The sequence below is a fragment of the Mesoplodon densirostris genome, chromosome 6, assembly GCF_025265405.1.
Source record: "Mesoplodon densirostris isolate mMesDen1 chromosome 6, mMesDen1 primary haplotype, whole genome shotgun sequence".
Lineage (NCBI taxonomy): Eukaryota > Metazoa > Chordata > Mammalia > Artiodactyla > Ziphiidae > Mesoplodon > Mesoplodon densirostris.
The window spans coordinates 25,711,453-25,734,692 of record NC_082666.1 but is presented as its reverse complement, the minus strand read 5'-3'; the positions used below and the strand labels follow the sequence as shown (position 1 = coordinate 25,734,692).

General features: G+C 49.3%; 1 protein-coding gene across 2 annotated transcripts in view; it reads right to left on the bottom strand.

Moving 5' to 3' along the window:
- Positions 1-23,240, bottom strand: part of COL15A1 (collagen type XV alpha 1 chain) — a 102,187-nt gene that overhangs the window by 54,076 nt on the left and 24,871 nt on the right. For both annotated transcript variants that reach the window (XM_060101029.1, XM_060101028.1), the window contains 5 exons: positions 13,459-14,006; positions 12,230-12,304; positions 10,680-10,760; positions 5,385-5,532; positions 2,136-2,245 (listed from right to left, as the gene is read on the bottom strand). In XM_060101029.1, coding sequence (XP_059957012.1) covers positions 2,136-2,245; positions 5,385-5,532; positions 10,680-10,760; positions 12,230-12,304; positions 13,459-14,006 — 962 coding nt within the window. The remainder of the gene's footprint in view (positions 1-2,135; positions 2,246-5,384; positions 5,533-10,679; positions 10,761-12,229; positions 12,305-13,458; positions 14,007-23,240) is intronic.

Sequence of the window (23,240 nt, the reverse complement as noted above, 5' to 3'; positions counted from 1 at the left end):
TCAATCTAGACCTGTCTTCCTCCCTGTGACCTCCCCTACGTGCGCATCCAGGAGCCATAAGAACAGGGCAAGTGTCTTCGTCCATGATGGTGTTTCAGAGGTACACAGGCGGCAACCCCGCCCTCCTCAGCCTTCTCCAGACTGGACACCCCTCTCTTTCCCTGTGACTCAGTTTCCACGGGAAATTCACAGGCAGATTCTCTGAAGGTTACACAGCAGATGCAGGAAATGGCAACAGAGAGCAGCTTTGGCTGTTGGTGTCACCAAACCGACTATGTTTTATCTCAGTTTCACAAAGATTTGTTTTTAAAAAAAAAATTGGGTGGGGTTTTGCTTCGTTTTGCTGGAAAAAGTAGTTCTTTTGGGTTTTTTTCATTTTTCAGGCACACCTCATGGCTTGCGGGATCGACCAGGGATTGAATCCTGGCCCTGGCAGTGAAAGCCTGGAATCCCAACCACTAGGCCACAAGGGAACCCCCCCCCCAAAATGTAGTTCTTTTGGATACTACAAACACTAGGCTGATCAGAGTTAGACATATTTCTTTGCTGAAGAACTTCTCAGAGCCTTCTCTGTAAGAAGAATACAGAGTGGATCATTCCCCAAACTTACTGGCCTATAGAACCATTTTTCCATATAACATCAAATCCTTACAGAATTATTGTCCCCCCAAAACAGAGAAAAGATGATGTCATAGGATTTTAAAATGAGATTTTTTTTCTGACTCAGTGTCAGCTAAAGCCCCAAAGTATAATTCCATAAGCCTCAGGTAACCTCCGTGTTCTATAAAAAGGAGCCAGACGACTTACATGGGACAGGCAAAGAGACAATGAAATGGAATCAGTTCTATCAGCATTCGCCCACCACCTGCCTTCGGCTATGTAAGAAAAGGTAAAGAATTCATTTAGGGGTTGAGTGATTAGAGACTTTTGTAAGGATTCCTTTGGAGACAATTTTCTGCGTGCTGTGGCTCCCCCCTGGCCCCCAACACAAACCATTTGGTGAGCTGGGTATGTAGTGTTTGGACTTTGGGAGGCAAAGGGACTGGTGTTTGATTCCCTCTAGGGAAATACCACAGGCAAAAGCAGGGAGCCATCCAGACTGAGTCAAGAGAGAGAGACAGAGATATCTGCCCTGCAGTTGTTTTCCTGGTGATTGACTGATATGACCCTTCCAAAGGGAGCCAGCTAAAGCCATCTGGAGATGGACTCCCACCCAAAGGGCCCCCTAGAGGATCAGGGTGACCAGCACGGGGCGGAAGCCCAGGCAGAAGTTAAAAGGCCAAAAATGGACTTGGGTCCTAGACTCCCTGCAGGAGGACCCCTAAGGAATCACAAAAGCCCCCGTGAGAGAATGTTCCAGCAACCAGATATCTTCCCCACAAAAGGCCCAGATCACTGTCTGACCAGCCACATAAAACTGTGTTGTTTTCTCCAGGTGGGCCAGACTTTCGGGGCAGGGTGGGGTGGGGCGGGTGGCGGGGGGGAGTGATGAGAGGGAGGAGAAAGAAGTAAGAAAACAGAGAGGAAATATCCCTAACTATGCTTCCTTCCCTGCCTGGCTCCTGGTTATATTTGTATTTTTATTGAATTTTTGATATTATGCTGCAGGGGTTTTGGAAATACCTGTGAAAATAGGCTGTTACCAGATAGTAACTGGGGGAGGAGAGAAGTGTCTTGAGTTTTCACCCCAGGATAGGGGAAAGAATGAGCTGACACAAGGTTTTTAGCAGAGGCCACAGGTGAGAAACATAATTTGCTCTAATTTGGCACCCTCCCATGTCCAGCATTTAAACTGGCTTTGCAAGTGTAAAAGCCAATTACCAAACAATAGACCAAACACACCTGCAGTTAATCTCATTCTCTCTTGAAGAGGCTCAAAGGGCAGAAGAGGCTCATCTTCACAACAAGGGCAGGTTTGAGGACCTGCCTCTCCTCCCCTGTCCTGGTGCATCCCTGGGGAGACTCTGGGGCCCTGGGACTCCCGCCTTCTCTGTACCAGCAGGAGGGAGGCAGTCTCTCTGATATTCAACTAAAACCCTTGTGACTCTCTATGGTGCCCAAGACAAGTCACCATCAAGTCTGAAATAAGCAAGCAAATGTACTACTGACTCAGATGAAATTTACCATTCACTCACCTCTTCAATGACATGAAGGAAGGCCCCATCCCCCGAGCCAGTGTCAGTAATGGGGGAACCGTCCACAGTATCAACTGTCTCCAGTGTGTCATTCAGGATCTCACCAGACCCTACAGGAAGCAGGCATTCTGCACTTAATAACTGCATTTTGCAAATGAAAAAGAATGTGGTCTCTCTTCACCTATGACTTGAAAAGATGTCCATAACACAGGATTAAGAGGGAAAAAATGCTGCAGAAAACCGGACAACGAAAGGCAGTATTACATGGTGGTTTCGATCACAGGCTCTGGCACCAACTATAGGGTGAGAACCCTGCTTTGCCGCTTACTAGGAATGTGACCTGTGGCAAGGCATTTACCCTGTGGCTCAGGTTCCTTGCCTATAAAGAGGGGATCATAATTCCTATCTCCTAGGGTCATTTTGAGGATTATGTGTTACAAGGATTAAATAAACTAATGCAAGAAAGGCACTGAGGAGAGCGCCTGACATATAGTTGGCAAAGGATAAATGTTCATTGTCAGTGTGGTTCTACATTCGTAAAAGGAAGAAAAACTATATATGAGAATGCACGTTTTATCATCATTATATAATTAATATATTATTATATATAACATATAAAATATATAGATAATTATGTATATATGTGTGTGCAGATATACCACACATACTAGGCTAAACCACAGTACTTAACAGTATTGGTTTCTTCCAGAGGACAGCAGAGGAAACTATTTTTTTGATTCATACAACTCGGCATTGATTGAACTGTTACCACAAGCACATATTTCTTTTGCAATTTAAAAAAACAAATGGAGTCCTAAAGCAAAGGAAAAGACATTATACTAACATGAATGCCTGCCTGTTACAGGCTGGGCTGCAGGGTAAGCACATCCCATGCACTGCCTCCTGGAAGTCTCCGGCTGGCCCATCTGTCCTACCCACAAGCACCTCCATACCACCTCGCAGCAGGTGGGCAGAACCAAGGCAGGAATCCTACGTTTTCAGTAGCCCCACTATCACCCCACGGTGTGTGTCCTGCTCTGATCTGCACACTAGCACCTTGTGATTATTAACCCCGTTTTGCAGAGGAGGAACAAGGTCCCACATAAGAGGCTGCGAGGGGCCCTGAAGCCAGCCCTTTCCACACACACTGTGCTCATGTGCATCTCATGGTAAGGACACTGTTGAGGGGGAGGTGCTGAACTATTCAAGGGACCCTGAGCCCACATGCACTTAAAAGACTGAATGCCCAGGAGTGGTCAGTCTCTCACCGCTCTCCCGTCCTCCCTGCTCTGACCACCAGGGGGTGCTGTGCTAGCAGGCAGAGGGACCCCAGGCCTCTGAGTCCTCCCCACCCCTTGGAAGACGGAGGTGGTGGGGGGAGGTGACCAAGGTCCTATGCCAAGATGGTGTCAGGGACCCTTGGGATAAAACTCTTGGGAGGCTTTCCCTAGCCAGGGACAGGGCTCGGGGTTCAGCCCCTTCCTCCTCACTGAGCTGTCTGCTCAGCAAGCATGAGGATCTCTAGCCAGCTCTGCTGTTTCGGCTTGGCCTTCTGTCTGCCACAGAAGTAACCTGGCAGATGCCGGGGAACAGGCGAGCTGTGCTTAGGCTGGGTCCCGCCTCCTATGCACTCACCCCTCAGTCTAGGGGAGGCCCTCGCCTCCTAGCCCCTCGCTCTGAGATCCTAATTCCCCCCAGGAGAGCAGCATGTGCAATTCACAAACCACTTCCACACCCGCAGCCACAGCATTCAGTCCTCTCATCCACCCGGGAGGCAGGGGTTGTGAACGCTCACAGTGGACGGCGGAGGAATCCAAAGCTTGGAAATGCTGAGCAACTTGCCCACGCCCGACAGCAAAGAGGTGTCTGAGCAGGGTTTCCGTCCAAAGGGTCTCATCCAGCAGCCTTTCCACAGCTACCCCCTGACTCCTTGCTGGTATTGTAACTTTATTAAATTATTATACAATTGTTTTCTATTCAGTACTATATACCTTCTCTCACAGACTTCCCAAGTTTAGTTGTTAAAATAATATTCATTTTCTGAGGGCAGAAGTAAAAGGAATAATGATACATAGGATTTTAGAAGACATAAAATACCGAAGTACAAAAGAAGATAAAAACCACCTACAATCCTGCCACCCAGAGATATAATCACTCACAGCATTTTGTTGTATATTATTCTAACACTAACACACACACACACACACACAGTGCTCTACATGGTTACATATAAATAGATCTAAATAACATATATTCAAATTTAGGGTCACAGCACACATACAGTTTGGAAAGCTGCTTTTCTTGTGGAGTACACCATGATCACGTCTCTGGGTCATTAAATTTTCTGTGTCACTAATTCCAGGGCTGTACATGTGAATGTGGGCAGTCTGGGTTGTTTTTGACCTTGTACCTAAATCTCAGTGCTCTGGTGCTGGCTGTAACTTCACTTTGAATGGTTACCCCTCTGATAAAGGGCAGAAAATGCAGGCCGATCTCCGGCCATGCTGCTGCCTGGGGGATCCTGTCAGATCCTGGGCTTCTGCCAGGGCTCCTCTGTATGGCTGGGCAGGGGTGAGAGCCCTGGATGGGTAGTCAGGAGGCCAGCACTGCCCCCAGGGCCTGCCAATGACCTCCTGGGTGTCTGCCCCTCTTTGACCATCCATTAGTTTCCCACATGTGCCAGCAGGAGTTTAGATGGCCTGATCCTCAGAGAGTCGGCGAGTTTGTGGCCAAGGCCCGAAAGAGTAGGGATTCTGGAGTCAGGCCTGGGCACTGACTCAGTCCCACCAATCACTAGCTGTGTGACTGTGGGCACATCACTCACCTTTCCAAGCATCGGTTTTTCCATCTGTAAAATACTAGCTAATACTAGCGACTAGTAGACATGTTGTCAGGATTGGAGGGGAAGTATGTAAACACTTGGCACACAGTAGGTATTTAATAAGCAGCCACAATTATCACAAGCTTTTCACACCCTAGGCCCTTCTGGAGGGGTGGAGTCTGGCGGTTAAAAGTTCTGGCATCCAGGATTAAACGCCGGCTTTGCCATTTAGGAGCCGTGGAGCCTCGGCTGGGTGACATAACCTCTCTGTGACTCGATTTCCCCATCTTGTTTGGGAAATGAGGGTGATTACAGTCCCTTCCTCAGGGGGTTGAGGGGAAGCTCAAGTGAGATGCTCTCTATCACACACATCACCCAGTCGTCACGCAACACAACCCACGGCGTATGAAGGTGCATCGGGGACTTGCCTTGCTTGGGGCTGCTGTGCAGGACGGCGCTCATGTTGGTGGTTTCCTGGGCCCCCTCAGGTACAGGTTCACCGGAAAGCTCTGCATCCTCAGAGGGAGAAGACACGGTTGGAGGTGTGTTTATGGGGCCAACTCTTGCTTCTCTAGACTGCAGGGGAAATGAGACCCAAAAGGTTTACTTGGCAGGAGAGCAGAAAAGACGGCAGTAAGTATCACTGGAGAAAACAGTATCTCCACAAAAGCTGAATAAACCCAGAAGAAAACCTAGACCTGCCTATTGTGCACCTGGCCGATCACTGAGCCGCCCAGGCCCTAAAAAAGGTGTATGTTAGGGTAAGTAAATTTTGTTCAGTTTACAGCAAGACTCTGATACTCTTGGCTGAAGCTCTTTGAGCACAGAGACCATATCCCTGTGATTCCTGCATCCCAGGCCAGCACAGAGGAGGTGCTCAGTAAAGACGCGTTAAAGGGAGGGAGGGAGGGGGCTGTGCTCAATAAAAGCTGTATAAATCCAATCCCAGAGGTACACTGGTCCTGTATACCTATGAAAAAAAAGATGGGTATGGTTTCCTTTCTAGGAAACTTCAGCTTCTGTGTAACTTTTCCAAAGCCAGTCAATGTCTTCACCACCTTTAACAACTAGGAAAAAGCAAACAAACCAAAACCCCCAACAGTTGGAAACAGAGCAGTTCAGAGAGCTAGGCAGAAATCCTGATAAAGGGCAGCAAAGGTCATCCCCAGACCCAGGATCGGGGAGTAGCTCCTGTGACCCAGGGCTCGTGAGTGGTCAGGTAGTCTCATCACTTTCTGAGCTCAAGGGGCTAGGGTGGATGGAAGGATCCTACTGACCAGTGTGGGACCTGTGGCATGAACAAGAAACAACTAAGACACTAAAACACTAAGATTTCGGGGTAAATATCTTACCACACCTATCACTTACCTATCCTGACTAATAACAGAAGGTTATTTCCTTAACGTCAGAACCTAGTATATAAATGATGAATCTCTGGTCCATCAGAACAAAGAAGATTCTTATGCGCCCCATAACTTAGGATTTAATGGTTCAGTTCTTATAACCAAACTTGAGTCAAATCCCAGCCCTCCACTTATTAGCTATATTATATTGAGCAACTCATATAACCGCACTGAGCCTCAGCTTCCTCCTCTGTAAAATGGGGCCAATAATAACTATTTAAAAGTTATAAAATGCATGGAGGTGATTGGCACAAGGCCAGGCCCATAGTATGAGCCCATAAATGGTAGCTATCATCAATATCCCTAGATGTGATTTCTCTGGGTGTTAATATTAAAGGTGATTATCATTTTGCTCAACTGTACTTGTAGTTTTTTCCATAATGAATACGGAATACTTATGTACTAAAAAAAAGATATAGTCTAGTGTACCTTAAAATCTCCAGGGTGAGGGCAGAGATGGAAGGCTTCAAGAAGTTGAGCCTTGAAGAATGAACAGTTTCAGAGAACAGGGATGGAAGGAGACACTGAGGTGAGAAAGGACACAGCACTGCCAGGGCCTGACAACCTGTGCTTGGCCAGGGTGCGAGGATGGAAGCCGGGGGATAAAGCCTGGGGAGGCAGAGAGAGGGAGGGGGCTGGTTCTTAGGTGAGAAGTCTGGCCTTAAACCAGAGGCAACAAACTGTGTCCCTTTGGGTATCAGGATGGGGGAGATGTGGGCAGGTGTGTACTTTAGGGAGTTCACCCTGGTGTCAATAAGAGCATGGATTTGGGGTGTTGAAGTTTAGGCCAGGAGACCAGGAGGGTGCACTAAAGAAGCCCAGTGAGGCAGGAACCAGGGGGGTATAGTGGGAGCAGCAAGCAGTCACCGCCCCCCAACCCAGGAGAGGCTGGGAAGAAGACCAAGTAAGAACTCCCCATTCCCTAGCTGCATGGTGATCTAGCAAGGCGGTAAGGACCCCTGCCCCAGGCAGGCTCCTCTCCTCTCCCTGCCATGGGTTGGGGGAAGCCACTTCACCATGGTTCCCTAGCCTGGAGCAAGACTGCTGGGGGCTGGAAGCCAAGTGGCTTTATAAGGGGCTTGGGATTTGAGATGAGGCAGGTAGGGCAGGTGAGCGTACGGGAAACACAGGACAGTCAGGTAAGGGTGGGCTGAGCTCAGTAACTCAAGGTGGCAAAGTCTGAGTTATATGAAATTACCAACTCCAGCCTCTCAGCTAAAAACCTCTTCTAGCAAAATCCCAACAAGGCAGCCATGAAGCCTCAGTTCAAGGCAGAGCTGGTGAGCTGACCCTCGGCAGTCAGGGTCAGGTGTCCTGTCTCCAACAGGCTGCTGCTGGTTTTCAGGCGTTAGTGTGGATGGAGAACCAGTGTGGCCTGTGACAAACTGGGAATGTCAAGCCTTAAGACTTTTGAATTAAAATGTGTTAATTTGGGGCTTCCCTGGTGGCGCAGTGGTTGAGAGTCCGCCTGCTGATGCAGGGGACACGGGTTCGTGCCCTGGTCCGGGAGGATCCCACATGCCACGGAGCGGCTGGGCCCGTGAGCCATGGCCGCTGAGCCTGCGCGTCCAGAGCCTGTGCTCCGCAACGGGAGAGGCCACAACAGTGAGAGGCCCGCGTACCACAAAAAAAAAAAAAAAAGAAAAGTGGTAATTTGCTGGCCCACATTCAACACATATTTCCTGAGGCCCTACTGTGTGCCATGTCTTGGCTGTTCCCCAGGATATAGAAATGAGTAAATAAGAAGGGCATCTGTCCTTAAACTGTCGGACTACAGGGGAGATGCAGACCCAGACCCAACTAACTGTGATGAATGTGACACTTGGGATTGCCAGAGTGAGAGTCAAGTGTGAGGAGGGCAGCATGGCCGTGACCTCTGGTGATGGGCTATGGACCGGATCCTGAAGGAGTGGGAATTGGCCAGGCAGAGACAGGGGTGGGCAAGGGCCCTCCGGCAAACAGAACGTGCAGGAGCCAAGGCACAGACAAGGAGTGAAAGGGTGTGTTGTGTTGGGAATCTGTGAGCATTTGGCTGTGGGTGGAAGAGAGGTCCTGGCTGTGGAGCAGAATCAGCTGCAGAGCTTTGTGTAAGTACAGACCATCAGATCTTACTCCAGACCTACTGAATCTGAAGGTCCACGTATGCAGCCCAGGCAAGAGGCTTTTTTTAAGACCCTCCCCCAGCACGCACACCCCTACATGCACACATACACACAACACATACATGCACACATACATACACACACAGACATATACACACAGACACATAGACATAAACACACACACACACACACACTCAGAACTTTGACGCACAGCCAGGGCTGAGAACCACAGGGTATTAATTCTAACTCGGCAAAGATAGAACTTTCCAGAAATGGAAAGGTGTGTCAGCAGATGCTGACTTAGCAGGGGGAAGAATTGGGGAGCAGGGACTCCTACCCTAAATGGGGACGGAGGCGAGGAGGGCCTGGCTTTTTAAGGCCCTGAGCGCTCAGGCAGTCCATGATTCAGTTCTCTAGTCATGGCTTGTGTCCTGGAGGGTGGCAGGGTTGGAAAGGCTGAGGACAGGGAAGTGAGATTCATTCCAAGAGAGAAGCCAGACAGAGAGGGGAGGGGAATGTCTGAGCCGAAGAGGGTAATTCCCCCGCCCTGGAGGGGGAGGGGGGAGGGGGAGGCGGGTGGCCAGGGAGGGGAGCCTTCCAGGAGAGGGTGAAAGGGAGAAGTCCCTAGCTGGGGGTGACATGACTGATAGCGGCCTGGGCCCAGGCTGGAGACGTGGCTCTGCCACCTCCAGGCTGGGCAGCCCCAGGGCAAAGCGCTTCACTCGCGTGTACCTCAGTGCCTCCTCTGGGGAATGAATGGAAACCACCACCCTGCAAAGAAGGTTACAGCCCTCCCTGACCAGCACCCCCCTCCCTGACATCTCATGCTCCTAAGCCCCACTCCCCTTTCCTGTCCGTCCCTCAGGGCCACTTAGGGTTATTAGCCTCTCTGTTCAAGTCAGCCTCACTCCTAGCTGTGAACTGGTACCCTGGGGGGCAGCGTCAGGCTAGAAAGCCCAGGGGAGCACGGCTCTGTGCCCTGCTGCCCTATGCCCTGGACATGCCAGTGGGGTGGCCAAGGGCTGATGGGCACACAGGATTGCAACACTGCCCAGAGCAGCCACCCGCCAGTCACCACCTAGGCGGGCACCTTGGACCCTTGACTTTCTCCATCTCAGCTACCCCCAAATCGGCTGTGGTCCTGAGGATGCACCCCGGCAACACCTCCCAGGCCGGCAGCACAGGGTCACGGCCTGAACCCTAGATGGGGCATGAGGGGACCTGTGCTCTCGCCTCAGCTCAGCCACACACACTAGGGCCAGTCTCCTTCCCTCTCTGGGCCTCAGTTTGCTCATTTGTACAAAGGGCAGTTTTCTGTACACATCTGAACAGAAAGAGGTGACCTTTAAGTCCCTCCCACACTAACAGACTCTGGTCCTGCCCTGCACCACCCACCCTTCTGTCACTGGAGGTCTATAATTTAGAGCCCCCACCTTATTTCTAGCCCCCTGCTTTCTTCTATCAGAGATGAGTCTGTAGACTGAGCCAGACCAGTCGAGGAGATGGCTGGAGCTTCTGTGCTCAGTGACTCAGACACTGCTAGCTGTTTTCATTACAGCAGGCTCCGTGGTGTCTCCACAGTCTGATTCAGTGCTTTCGAAACCACTTCCTTGTCTCGGCCACGGGGCACATTCCCAGGAGGGAGGAGGCCCACACCACTGGGAGGATGGCTGCCTTTCCCATGGGGCCAGAAACGAGCTCCTGGGAGGACTCTGCATCTCATAGGAGTGGGGGCCCCACCTTCCTTCTCACAGCCAGAGCCCTGAGCAAATGTGACAACAGCCACCGTTCAGGGCCACCTCCCTTGTGCCAGGCACTGGGCGGAGACCTGCCCCTGCATGGCCTCATCTAACCTCCCAAGGACCTCACGAGATATCACGCTGATTATTGTTTTATGGGAGAGGCGCTGAGGCTCAGAGAGGCTGAGTAAGTCACCTAAGCTCACACAGCTGGGAGGTGATAGAGCACAAAGTTCACCTTTGGACAGCCCTCTCGTGGCCACAGCACAGGGTGGCACCCAGGTAATGGTGTTCCCCTGCGGTTGGGATTTTGCAAAATGCCCATTGGCCAGTGCTTTCCTGACCTCCCCAGGTGAACTGTCTAATGAAGTCACAGTTCTGAGAACAGAGATGTCAGACCGGGACTCTGGGTACTCTCTGATAACGCCCAGCCCCCTAAAAGTCGACTAAGAGGACATGGCACAGCACCCAGTACTCACCGGGGCTTGAGTGTAGGTGACGGCTTCCAGGATCTCAGCTACTCTGTCTGTCTCCTGAAGCCCGCTGGTCTCTCCTGACGCCTGTGTGGAGACAAATCATGCTGGGCAGAGGGGGGTGGGCAGTTTACAACTGCGGAGTCATAGAAATGAACTCCTGTGGAGGAACGGTGCGTGTGTGAAAGAGAAAGAGAGAGATGGAGGTGGATGGAGACAGAGGGAGTGGGATGGAGAAGACAGCATATATCTTGGCTATTCTTTTTGTTTCCTTCCACGTTTTATTGCTCAAACAAAAAACTACAATCAGTGTAGTCTCTCTAACATACCTACCTGTGTTTTGCCCAGGTGCCCTTCAATCTCCATCAAAAGGCACTCCCTCTTTGCACGACGGTCACCAGAATTCCTCACTGGGAATCGTTACATTTGAAATACATCCTCCCTTTGCTACCTAGTCTTCACAGTTAGCCCCCTAATGGCAAACAAGACACCCGTATGCCATGATTTTGTAACTTATTTGTGGACCCTTGGGTTGTTCCTGTTTGTTCAATAGCAACACGGAGATGAAGGAATAAATACACACCAAGCTTCCCTTCTTTCAGCGTCACGGGAACGCCAGGCTGGGATCACAGCCTCAAGGAGAGCAAACCTTCTCACAGATCCAAGTTCCACCTTGGAGGGGCTTTCCAACTACACTGGCAGCAGTTTTTACTAAATGAATACTATCAGCTTATTTTAGCTTTGGGGCTGACACCATCCAAACAGGAGCAGAAGCTCTAGGAATACGCCACGTTCTGCGCGTCTCTGCCTTTCCTGCATTATGCCATGGCTTCTGCCAGGAACACCTTTTCTTCTTCATCTGGATGACACTTGCTTGTCACTGGTCAGGCATCAGCTCCTGCCTGACCGGCTTCCCATTCCTCCTCCCCCACCTTCCTGTCCCAACCTGACCTCTAGAATTTGGGTCTGAGGGCCACTCACACTCAGCTCTGTCACTGCAGTTTGGGTGTGTGTGAGCATCTGGAGGATAGAGACAGTTCCCAGTTCATCCCTTTATCTCCAGCATCTCCCCAGGTCTGTCACCTTGCAGGTGCTCAGTCAATTCTGGCGGGAAGGAGGGAAGGAGGGGGAAAAGGACCCATCTTTTGTCCCCTGCCCACCACCACTGCCCCCCAGCTGAGGAACTGATTCATTTGCCAAGCATAAAAGCTAAATTTAGTTTTGTTTTTATAAGAATTGACACTCAGAATGTCTTAGAGTTTTTACTTTGATTTTAGAATCCTGACACCCTTTCTTGGCAGGAAGTCTGGAAACCACGCCACTGACTGGCACGGCCACGGAAGAACCTAACACCTTAGAAGAAACGTAACTCCTCCCCCCCACACACTAAAGACATGGCTGAAGTTCTTTAAAATAATAATAAAGCCAAAAAGCCCAAAATAGGACTTGACGCAGTGCTTGCCAAGATGAGAGATTTCAGAGACTCCATGACGTTGGGAATGAAAAATTGCCTGGGCGCCAGCTTCTCTGGCTGCCGGGGGGAGGTAGGGGCTCACCGAGGATTCTTCAGCTTCACACAGCTCCTCGGGAGTCCTGGGGTCACGGTGGATGATGAGCTGCTGTATAGACCCCTAGGGAAAAGCAGAGGGGTCAGAGGCGACGTCTACAGCACAAGCAGCCATGGGAAACACGACTTTTTTTGTAACAGAGAAGAAGCCGTGAAAGGACAGGTGTGAGAAGTGCCGCCCATAGCCGTGACCAGGAAACCAAGCCACCTCCAGGCCTGTCCTCATTCAGGGGGACTCTCCTTGGGCCAATGTAATATGAGCCCCACTAACTAGAGAGGTCCCTGGAGAGCATGGTGTTCAAAGCGCAGACTAACAGCAGCCTCCTAACTGGTCCCCAGGTCCCCAGCTTGTCAACAACGAGCCCTAAAATGCACGCCCCCCCCACCAGAAAGTGTCTCTCCCCCATGGCTCAATGCTTCCCAGCTGGAAGGACCTGTCCCCAGAGTAGGTGTCCACCAACTTCCCTGCTTCCACTCCGCCTCCCCGCTCCACACCTGACAGCCCGTTCTCCATGACGATCCCCAAGCGAGCGTTTCAAAATTATTCACCGGATTTTAACTTCTTAAAATCCATCTTCCACTGTAATACAGATAAACCCAAACCCCAGGCCACAGGCCTGTCCTGAATCAGTTGGGAAGGTATCAGTAAGAATAGGGCTGACTAAATGAATAACTACAGTAACTTAGGGATCTGCTTTAGAATGGCTTATTCATAAAAACCCATTTTGACAGCAAAATCAGTTTTCCAGTATTTTTTTCAAGTCACATTATCCAAAAGGAGAGAGAGAAACTACCTCACACTCTGGCATCCCAGCTATTCCACCTTTATAGAAACTACATGCAACTACCACCCTTTTCCAAAGATAAAATCACTGAAGGACATAACAAACCTTACCCTTTCTATAATGCCTTAAAACATACAAAGTGCTTTCACACAGGCTGGCTCACGTGACTCCACAACCCTGTGGCCTAGGTTTTCTTATCCCTACTTATAGATAAGAAAACACAGAGCAGATCAGAGAATCCAGATACTGTCTAAAATCAAGCTACACTGAAAATTCAGCGCTGGAATCTAGGTTTTGCGTTCTGGGCCTAGCTTTCTTCCCACCAGCATACATGCCTCTTTGAGGACATAAGAATAAGATAATAACAAGAATAGTTGCTTGTGTTTGTCACACGGTGTCCAGCGCCCCCCCGATCTGCAGGACTTGGACTCACAGTGAATCTCTCCAGCCCCGTGGCTCCTGCGTTGCCGATGAAGATTCCCGCGCTGGGCTCGAAGGCCAAGGCCCGGGAGGACCTCGGGAAGGGGACGTGGCTGTGTTCCTCGCAGTCCACAAGGAGGGTCACTTCCTCGCCCTGGACAACCATGGCAAAGCGGTTCCACCTATGGGTCATCACGGGCACCGGGAAGGCGGCAGCCTCGTGGGACACCTTGGAGCCGGGCTCCGTATAGTAGAGGATGACCCGCTGGCTGCCGTCCTCCACTCCTGAGAGCCGCAGGCCCAGGTAGATGACCTTCTGGAAGGCATCTGTGATAGCAAAGAGCACGCCGCCTCGGGCACTGCTGGGCTTCGCCATCACGCTGATGGCAAAGTCCCTGAAGAAGGTGGGTGGGATGAGGGTCCTGGCCGGGCGGCCGACGTTGGCACCAGGCCCGAAACTGTAGGCCGGGAAGCCACCATAGCCAGTGACAAAGGACACGGACGAGGGCAGTGGGACGCCAATGAGCTCTGTGAGGTCCAGGTGGCCCTGGGAAGCCAATTCTGCAGGGAGGGAGAGAGGAGGCCATGCTTCACATATATATTCTACTACACTTGGAAATGAGGAAGAAATAAATTCAGGAATGAAGTGGGATCCTTCAGTAACCCCACTGTTGTGGCTTAATTATTGTTTTTCAAAGTTTTTTGACAACGACCGACAATAAGAAATGCATTTACATGGCCACCCAATATGCACGTTTAGACAAATATATATCTGTAACAGTGAAACAGATGTTTCATAAAACATTATTTACTTTTAATACTTACCAGGCACTATGATATTTTCCTTTGTGTTTAACAATTCTTTTTCTCTTTTGTTTTATTAAAAACATGCTGGAAACAACCTACTGAATTGATATCGTTACCCATGAACAAGTCATGATGAGCAGTTTGGAAAACATTTAAAAATATTCCTAGAATATCCCTACAGTGTTCCCCCATCAACTTAAGGATTTCTTCCCCCATTTCTTTCTTTAAAAGAGGATAGGTTTGGGACTTCCCTGGTGGCACAGTGGTTAAGAATCCGCCTGCCAATTCAGGGGACACGGGTTCTAGCCCTGGTTCGGGAAGATCCCACATGCTGTGGAGCAACTAAGCCCGCGAGCCACAACTACTGAGCCCGCGTGCCTAGAGCCCATGCTCCACAACAAGAGAAGCCACTGTAATGAGAAGCCCGCACACCACAACGACACTCGCCGCAACTAGGGAAAAGCCCGTGCACAGCAACGAAGACCCAACGCAGCCCAATAAATAAATAAATAAAGTTTATTTTTTAAAAAAAAAGTGGATAAGTTTATTTTGTTTTGTTTTGTTTTATTTTGAATAAGGTCTACTGTTTAAGTGCCTCAGGGTGTGGGGGGAAAAGCAGGGACAAAATGAAGTGTTCCCAGACCTTAGGACAACTGAAATACGTATCATCGTCATCGCCTTTTGTCACTGTCATCTTCATGATCAGCATCATCCACACTCCCCGGGCTCTCACTCTTACCAGGCTCTAATCTCTTCACATACATTAGCTAGCTCATTTACTCCTCACGACAACTCCATGAGGGTAGGTACTATTATCCCCATTCTACCTCAGAGAAAACTTAGAGAAGGTAAGAAATTTGCCCAAGGTAAGCCCCTCAGGACAGCACCCCACTAAACAGGTGTGCTCTTAACCACTACCCCTTGGGGGGAGAAATAATAGGCCTCCATTGTGGTGGCCTGGAAAGGACCCCAGGTTCATGAGCCTTGGTCCACCCAACCACCGTCCCCTGGGAGAAGGCTGCAGGTTGGCTTGCAGTGACGTGCACCCCTGTGCACCTGCGGTGATGATATAGGAAGGCAGGTCCCAGAGAGAGGTGGGCAGGAGCTCTGCAGGCGGGACAACAGATGCAAACTGGATTTTGAAAAAGGAATGCTTGAAAAAAGGAATGTAAGATATTCATTTTGTTTAATACGTTTAGACTGATTTCATGTTGAGATGATAATTTGGGGAAATTCTGGGATAAATAAAATATATTATTAACATTTTTAGAACAAGAATAACATGAGGAACAGGCATGGGCCCACCACTCCACTTAAGAAAGAAAATATCAACTCAGCTGAAGCTCTCATGGACTCTCTGATCCTATTCTCCCTGCCTATGCCCCAGAGGCAGCCACTCTGGGGGCCTGGTGTTTATTATCCCCATGCATGCCTTTGTGCGTTTACTACATGACCATATGTCTCTAATAGAATGTAGCACTGCTGTGCCTGTCTACTAACCTCATATAAATGTTGGCATGCTGCATGTATTCTGTAACTTTTTTTTCCCCACTCAACACTGTATTTTTGAGATTTATCCCTGTTGAGACATGTGGTTCCAGGTCTCATATCTTCACAGCAGTACTCTGGGTATACATAAGCCACTATGGATTAGTTCACATTTCTGCTGATGGAAAGTGAGGTTACCATCACTATTACAACCACTACTACTATGGACTTCCTTATACACATCTCCTTGTGCTTACCTGTGCAGGTAATTCCACCACTTAGGGTAGAATTATTGGATGATATGGGTATATGCATCTGCAACTTCACTAAGTGCAGCTAAATTGTTCTCTTAAGCAACTGTGCCATTTTTCTAAAACTGAGATATAACTGACATGTAATATGTGTAAGTTTAAGGTGAACAAAGTGTTGATCTGATACACTTATATTACGTTTTGCAGTATGATTACTTCCCTAGCATTAGTTAACACCTACATTACATCCCATAATTATCATTTCTTTTTGGATGCAATTATTATCTTAATTATCATTAAGATGCAACTGTGCCATTTTACACGTCCGCCAGAAGCATGTTCTTGCCAACATTTAGGGGAGATAGAGAGATGAGATTTGGGGAGTGGTCCATGGGGCTTTTCAACTACAGTGATGATGTTTATTTCTTAAACTAGGTGATATTCAAAAGTATTCCTTGTAGTATTCTTTCTTTTTCTTTTTTTTTTTTTTTTTTTGCGGTACGTGGGCCTCTCACTGTTGTGGCCTCTCCCGTTGTGGAGCACAGGCTCCGGACGCGCAGGCTCAGTGGCCATGGCTCACGGGCCTAGCCGCTCCGTGGCATGTGGGATCTTCCCGGACCGGGGCACGAACCCGCGTTCCCTGCATCGGCAGGCGGACTCTCAACCACTGCGCCACCAGGGAAGCCCTCCTTGTAGTATTCTTTATAAAAAATACCATGGAAAATATTTCACAACACTCTAATGAAAACGACTGTCCCATCCTCAACAAAAGGGCAAATCTAATCATGTTGAGGCCCTGATGAGAAGGCTTCTCCGGCCATCTGTGCCCTCAGGGTTCATGGCAGCCTGGGCGCCTGGCTGGAGAGGCCTTTGTGGTCTAGACCCAGCCACACTCTGATCCCCAACGCCCTCCCTCCAGTGCCCCAGGCCATCAGAGGTCCCCTCCCCTCCTTGTCAAATGCTCTTCCCTCTGCCACCACCCCACCTCGCCCCACCAGTTATTTTTACCAGAATAACTAACTCTTCATTCTCTAAGACTCCCTCCCATGAAATCCCTTGTTTCACCTCCTGACCTACATCTCCTTCCAGGCCCGCATCAGATGCCCCCTCAATATACACTGAGGTCTTTCACTTCCACTCCCAGCACACTGCAGGTCCCTGTTGGGTCACTTGTCGCTCTCCCCATTGTACCACAAGAACATGGACCACACCATTTATCTCTGTGTTCCCAGTATCCAGCTCAGTGCTGATGAATGAATGCATGAAAAGATGAACAAATAAATGAATGCAGTCCAACCCCTTCAGTTTACAGAAAGAAGGCAAAACTGAGGTTAAAGGAGGGAAGGGATTTGGCGGCTAAAAGCAGATCTGATTCTCAATCCAATGCTTTTTCTGTCCAGTTTGCAACTTGCAATAAAACAGAAACTAAAGTATGACAAACCCCAGAAGGCAAAAATAAAAAGATTTATAACTTTCATTAAATTTAACAACACAAAAATTTTTAAAGTTCTGCATAGCAAAAATAAATCCCCACAGTGTCAAATAAAATCCCAACCTGGACAAAAATATTTGCTACATATATCACAGACAACAGAAGAATTATGCTAATACACAAAACAAACAAATAAGCAGGAGGCCAAAAATCCAACAGAAAAATGGGCAAAGAACAGGAAATTCTTTCCACAGTAAAAGAAAAAAAAATGGCTCTTAAACATATGAAAAGATACTCAACCTCATTCAGAGCAAGAGAGATACAAAGTAAGATTATGAGGAGATACCATTTTCCCTATCAGATTGGCAAAGATCAGAATGTTGGATAATATTCTGTTTAGCAAGAGTGTGAGGAAACAGACCATCGCATGCACTGCTGGTGAGACTGTAAACTGGCACAACAACTGTGGGAGGGGCACTTTGACGATATTTATCAAAAGTAAAAGTGCTTATGTACTCTTTGACCCAGCAGTTATATGTTTATGAATTTTTAGAACAGATATAGTTACAAATGTGACATATAAAGCACTTACAAGAATATCCATTGCAGTATTGTTTAAATGTATCTAAATGTATCTAAACCATTCTGTCTTGGAATTCTTGGGGAATGGTTAAATAAATAATAAATTTTGGGACTTCCCTGGTGGCGCAGTGGTTAAGGACCCACCTGCCAATGAAGGGGACACGGGTTCGAACCCTGGTCCGGGAAGATCCCACATGCCATGGAGCAACTAAGCCCATCCGCCACAACTACTGAGCCTGCGCTCTAGAGCCTGTGAGCCACAACTACTGAAGCCCGCGAGCCACAACTACTGAAGCCCGCGCACCACAACGAGAGAAGCTACCACAATGAGAAGCCCATGCACCGCAACGAAGAGTAGCCCCTGCTCGCCGCAACTAGAGAAAGCCCGCGCGCAGCAACGAAGACCCAACGCAGCCAAAAATAAATAAATAAATAAATAAATTTCTAAAAAAAAAAGTAACTTTTGATATACCCGTACAATGAAATACAATACAGCCTTTAAAAAGGTATGGTTCCTTAGGTTTTAATATGAAACAAGATGTATTAACTAGAAACAAACATATAAGAAAAACAAGGTGCAGAATAGAATTGCTATCAGTTGGAAATACATATATTAATACATAAATATATAAAATACATTTTTAAATATATATTAAATACATCTAGAAAGATACACCAGAACTGGGACCAGAGATTGTCTCCAAGGAAGAGTGCTGGTGGCTGGGAGATGACAGGAGACTTTCTTTTCACTGGATACTCTTTTCTACTTTTTGAATTTTACCCCCAGTACATGATGTGAAAAATAAAGACATTTACATATTTTTAAAGACGTTAACACCCTACATCCCCTTTTAGAAAGTATAAAACCTTTTCTTCATGTTTCTCCTCACTCAAATACAGCCCATCTCTATAGAAAGAAGAAAAAGTGAAAAGAAAAGAAATAGAAAGAAAAGCAAGCAACCCACTGAGATTTCTTTTCTCCCCTCCACAGTTTAAAGATAAAAACAAAACAAAACCATGAGCATCCTGCTGATAGCTTCGCTTTCTTCTCCACTTAATCCAGTGAAAGCTTTTCCTCTAGCTCCTCTCTCTCTCCTACTGAGAACAGGAGGAGAAATCCCTCTCTGGTGGGATACTCCAGGTTTGTAGAATGTGTGGTTCCATGGGGAGTGAATGACCGGGGCCTCTCATCCAGCGGCTTGTTTCTAAGTGGTGCCCTGAGGGTTCAGGGGACAGCTGGGGGTTCAGGGTACCCAAGGACAGGGGCTGAGAGGTTCCCACCCAGAAGCCTGCTTAAACCAGCCCAGTGCTGCCATGGCCAGTAAAGCCCAGGCTTCCATGTGGCCATTCTGGGAATTCTTAGTTCCAGGAGGATTCTGGTTTGGGAAAAAAAAAAAAAAAAAAATTCACCAATCTATCCAGTCTCCTTATCTTATAGACAGGGAAATGGATGGTCAAGGAGAGAATTCCAGGACCAGGAGACACAGCCAGAAAGCAGTAGATGGAGCAGTGAAGCAAGGATAGACAGAGGGGAGGTGTGATTCTGCCTTAGGGGTGACTTGGAATGACAGGTGACCCAGAACTGGTGTCCCTCCCACGACCCCCAAGCTGCCCCAGCCCTGCCAGGCACAGACCACTGGTTGGCCAGCTGGACAGTGGGCAAAAGAGGCAGCCTGCAGAGGAGAACTACCTTGGTGTTGGATTCAGATCCAGCCGTTGCCAATTACGAAGTGGGCAGCTTTTGGCAGATAACTTACTGCTGACGAGGGGACATCCCACCCATCTCACACATGGGGACCAAATGAGATGATGGAGGGAAAGTGCAAGTGCTCAACAAATGGTAGAAATTGGTCTTCTGTTTGATTCAAAGGTATAAGCTTAGCAAAAACCAAAGTCTGCAAAGAGATCATTTCCTAATCCTACCCGCCCCCTGCTGCCCAGACCTCAGCCATGAGAGAGGACCGGAGAGCAGGCATCAGGCAACAGGCCTTGCTTTCACTGGGTCGGCCACAGGGGGAGCCAAGCCACGATCTAGAGGAAGTCCAAGTCGGCCCAGCCATGCTCTCAGCAACCACCACTCCCTCCACACACACGGTCCCACAGCGTGGCATGGCAGGGAGCAGCCCCTGGCCTGCAGTGACTCATGCTCAGGGCTGCGCCTGGGCCTGCTGGCTCATTTCTCCTTGGCCTCCAGCAGGAAGGCCACCTGCTCAGGAGGCCACCAGGGAGGGGAGAGAAGCCGGGGAGCCAAGACAAACAGGCCCAGCAACTTGGTCCATAGGCTTGTCCTAGGATGGCTCTGTGCTGGGTGGGAAGCTAGGGGTGGAGATCACAGCTGGTGGGAAGACATCTCACCATCCGTGAGGGGCAAGACTGGAGGGGGCAGTGCTAATGGAGGACTGACTGCAGAATTCTCTGGCCTCAGGAACCTTGGGGCCCTTTGTGGGAGGTGGCCACACTTCGCCACAGATAACTACTTATCTCATAGGACATCTGACCTCAATCTTAATCGCTCACTTCATTAATGCATAGGGATAGCTTCACTTCCAATGGAGGTTCTTCAACCCACTTTTCCAGTTCATGAATTTGATAACATTCATAAAGCCCCTACCTCACACCTTGTGTGCAGCTGGGGATATGGAGCTGAACCTAGAATGTAGGCTCTCAAGAAGCTCATGATCTAGGTGTCTCAGTTAGCAGTCATCCACTCATGCTACTCACAAGCTCCAGAGCCTTCAATGGCTCCCCAGCGCCCTCAGGATCAAGTTGAAATTCCACTCAAGACACCTTTTGCTTCATCGCTTCATTCTCCCCCTTTTCTTGTCCCTGTCTTTGCTCATGCTGTTCCTTCTATTGGTAACATCCTCCCCTATCTTCTCACAGCCAAATCTTTCTAAGCTCACTCAGCTGCACCCCAAGACACTGGAGCTCCACTCCCACCCTATACACAGAGCCATAGGCATGACTCCCTCCTTCAAATACCCACATCAGGACTTGGCAGAGAGCAGGCACTTGGCGTTGTGGCCTGAGGAAAGGGAACAGAGAGATGCCACTGGGCCTCACTCTCCTCAAGTCTTTGGTTTGGGCTCCTGAGCACAACTTTGGTGCAGCCCCTCCCGAGGGCACAGGGAAGAGGAATCAGACGGCTTTAGAGGTGGACTGGGCAGAGGAAAATGTGAACAGTCACCACATGGTGCAACTTTCCTCCCAGGGGTCCAAAGCCAGTTTCCATGGAAACCAGGGCAGAATCCTAGTGCTGAAGAAACAAACAGGGCAGGGTTCAGGTTTTCCTTCCACAGAGATGACAGTGACCTGGCCAGAGGAGGTGAAGAACTGGAACCCTTCGCTCTCCTCCTCTCCAGGACAGCTGACATCTCTCCTCCCCAGGCAGTTCTCAGTTTCCCCTTCTATGTAATGGGCTGGCTCAGCCCTTCCATCCGTGGGGTCCTGAGGCAGTGCCTGGGGCTAGCCTGGGCTCTGGAGCCTTGCCTCCTCAGGGAACTGTATCTGGCTTTGCAAAGCTCCACCTCACAGATGATTATCTGGGACCTGAGCCCAGTGCTCGCGCTTGTTAGCATTTAAAGCCCCAAGGGACTGAGGAGCATTCCTCTGGCTCTAGGTCAAAGAGGGTTGCAGAGAAGCCAGACAGGGTGGCTGAGGACACGCCAGGAACGTGCACAGCAGCGGCCCCTGGCGGCTACACGGAGAACTGCACCCATGAAACCCAAGGAAGGCTTCCTGGGCTGCAGCTGCGAGGGACACCGCCTGTGCCAGAATCACAGGCAGGTCTGGAAGTGACCCAAGAGAGCAGGTCTGAGGTCAGTGGGGAGCTGTGAACAAGCCAGGCCTAGAACCCTGGTGCCTCCCTCCCATCCTCTGCCCCTTTCCTACACTGGCTGCCTGGGAAAGCAAAAGGTGTCCCTTCCCCACATCCCATTTCTACTTGCCGTTGTGAAGACTACAGAACACTTCAGTCAGCTTAAACGGGGACTCGCTGATTCCTCCTGCTTCCACTGGGGGCAGGGCTCAGGGGGTCCAGGTGATCCAACCTTGATGGAGCCAGCAGGCTAAGTGTGTATAGGTAAAGTGGGGGTGACTGCCCTTGGGACCCCAGCAGGGCCCCTCTCCCCTGGATTTCCCTGCACTCACCCCTTGGGAGAGAGGAGGTCCCCAGTGCCTCCTTTGCTGCCTGCTGGGAGTTCACCAAGCCACAGACTCTATGCAGAAAGACTGCAGCTCACCATTTGGAGAAGGAGTTTCCTCTGCCACATCCCTCCACGCCAAAGTCTATCTGGTTTCTGCTTGCACATCTACACTGTCCGGGAGCTCAACGCCCCCAGGACAACCCTGGCCACTGCTGGGCAATTCTAAGTCTTCTTTCTCCCAGTAAGCTAAGGCATGTCCTCCTGTAGCTCCCACCTGCCTGGCTGGGCCTAACTGCCCTCTGGACTTCCATACCATGGCCTCTCAGACACTGCATGGAATGGTGGACAGGGCCCAGCCTGGGAGGCAGATTCTGCCACCAACGCAGTGTATGATCTCGAGCAGTCCCTTCTCTCTGAGCCTCAGTTTCCTCATCTATGAAATGAGAGGCTTGCATTAGATGGTTTCCAAAGACCCTTGCCAGGTCTGAATGTCTTCAGTTTTGCATCCTCATCTCCCATCTGTTTTCCACTTTCTCTAACCACCCTTAACTGCCGGTTCCTTCAGCCCACAGCCTTCAGGCCTGGAAGGAATGACTCCAATGGGGACCAGCACAAATCCAGCTCTCCCCCTACAGATGTCCTCGTCTTTGGACAGTGTGGCCTGGCCAGAGGTGGGGAGCACTGTGCCCAGGAAAATGTCATAGCTCTGCCTGTGAAGAAACATCACCACACCCAGGCTGGAGTCCCTGGAGGCGCCCAGCTCTACCTGACTCCCTTCCCGAGGAAAATGGACACAGCAGAATTCCTCCTGCAGGGGCTCAATCCACACCCAGCAAAGATGCAAGAGGTTCTTAGAAAAACCTACCACCCAATGCATTTCTTAGAAAAAAGAACTGTTTCCCTGCCAGGGAAAAAATCCTGGATCAACTTAGAAGGAAGACCTGGGCTTGCCAACAATCAAAGACCTCATTTTTCTGAATTACAGAAGAGCATTTTTCTACATGTAAACTTAGAACGCCTCTTTCCCTGTTCCGGTTTTCATATATAGCGTAGGAATTTTCCTGCTCAATGAAGTTACTGTATGAGCTCT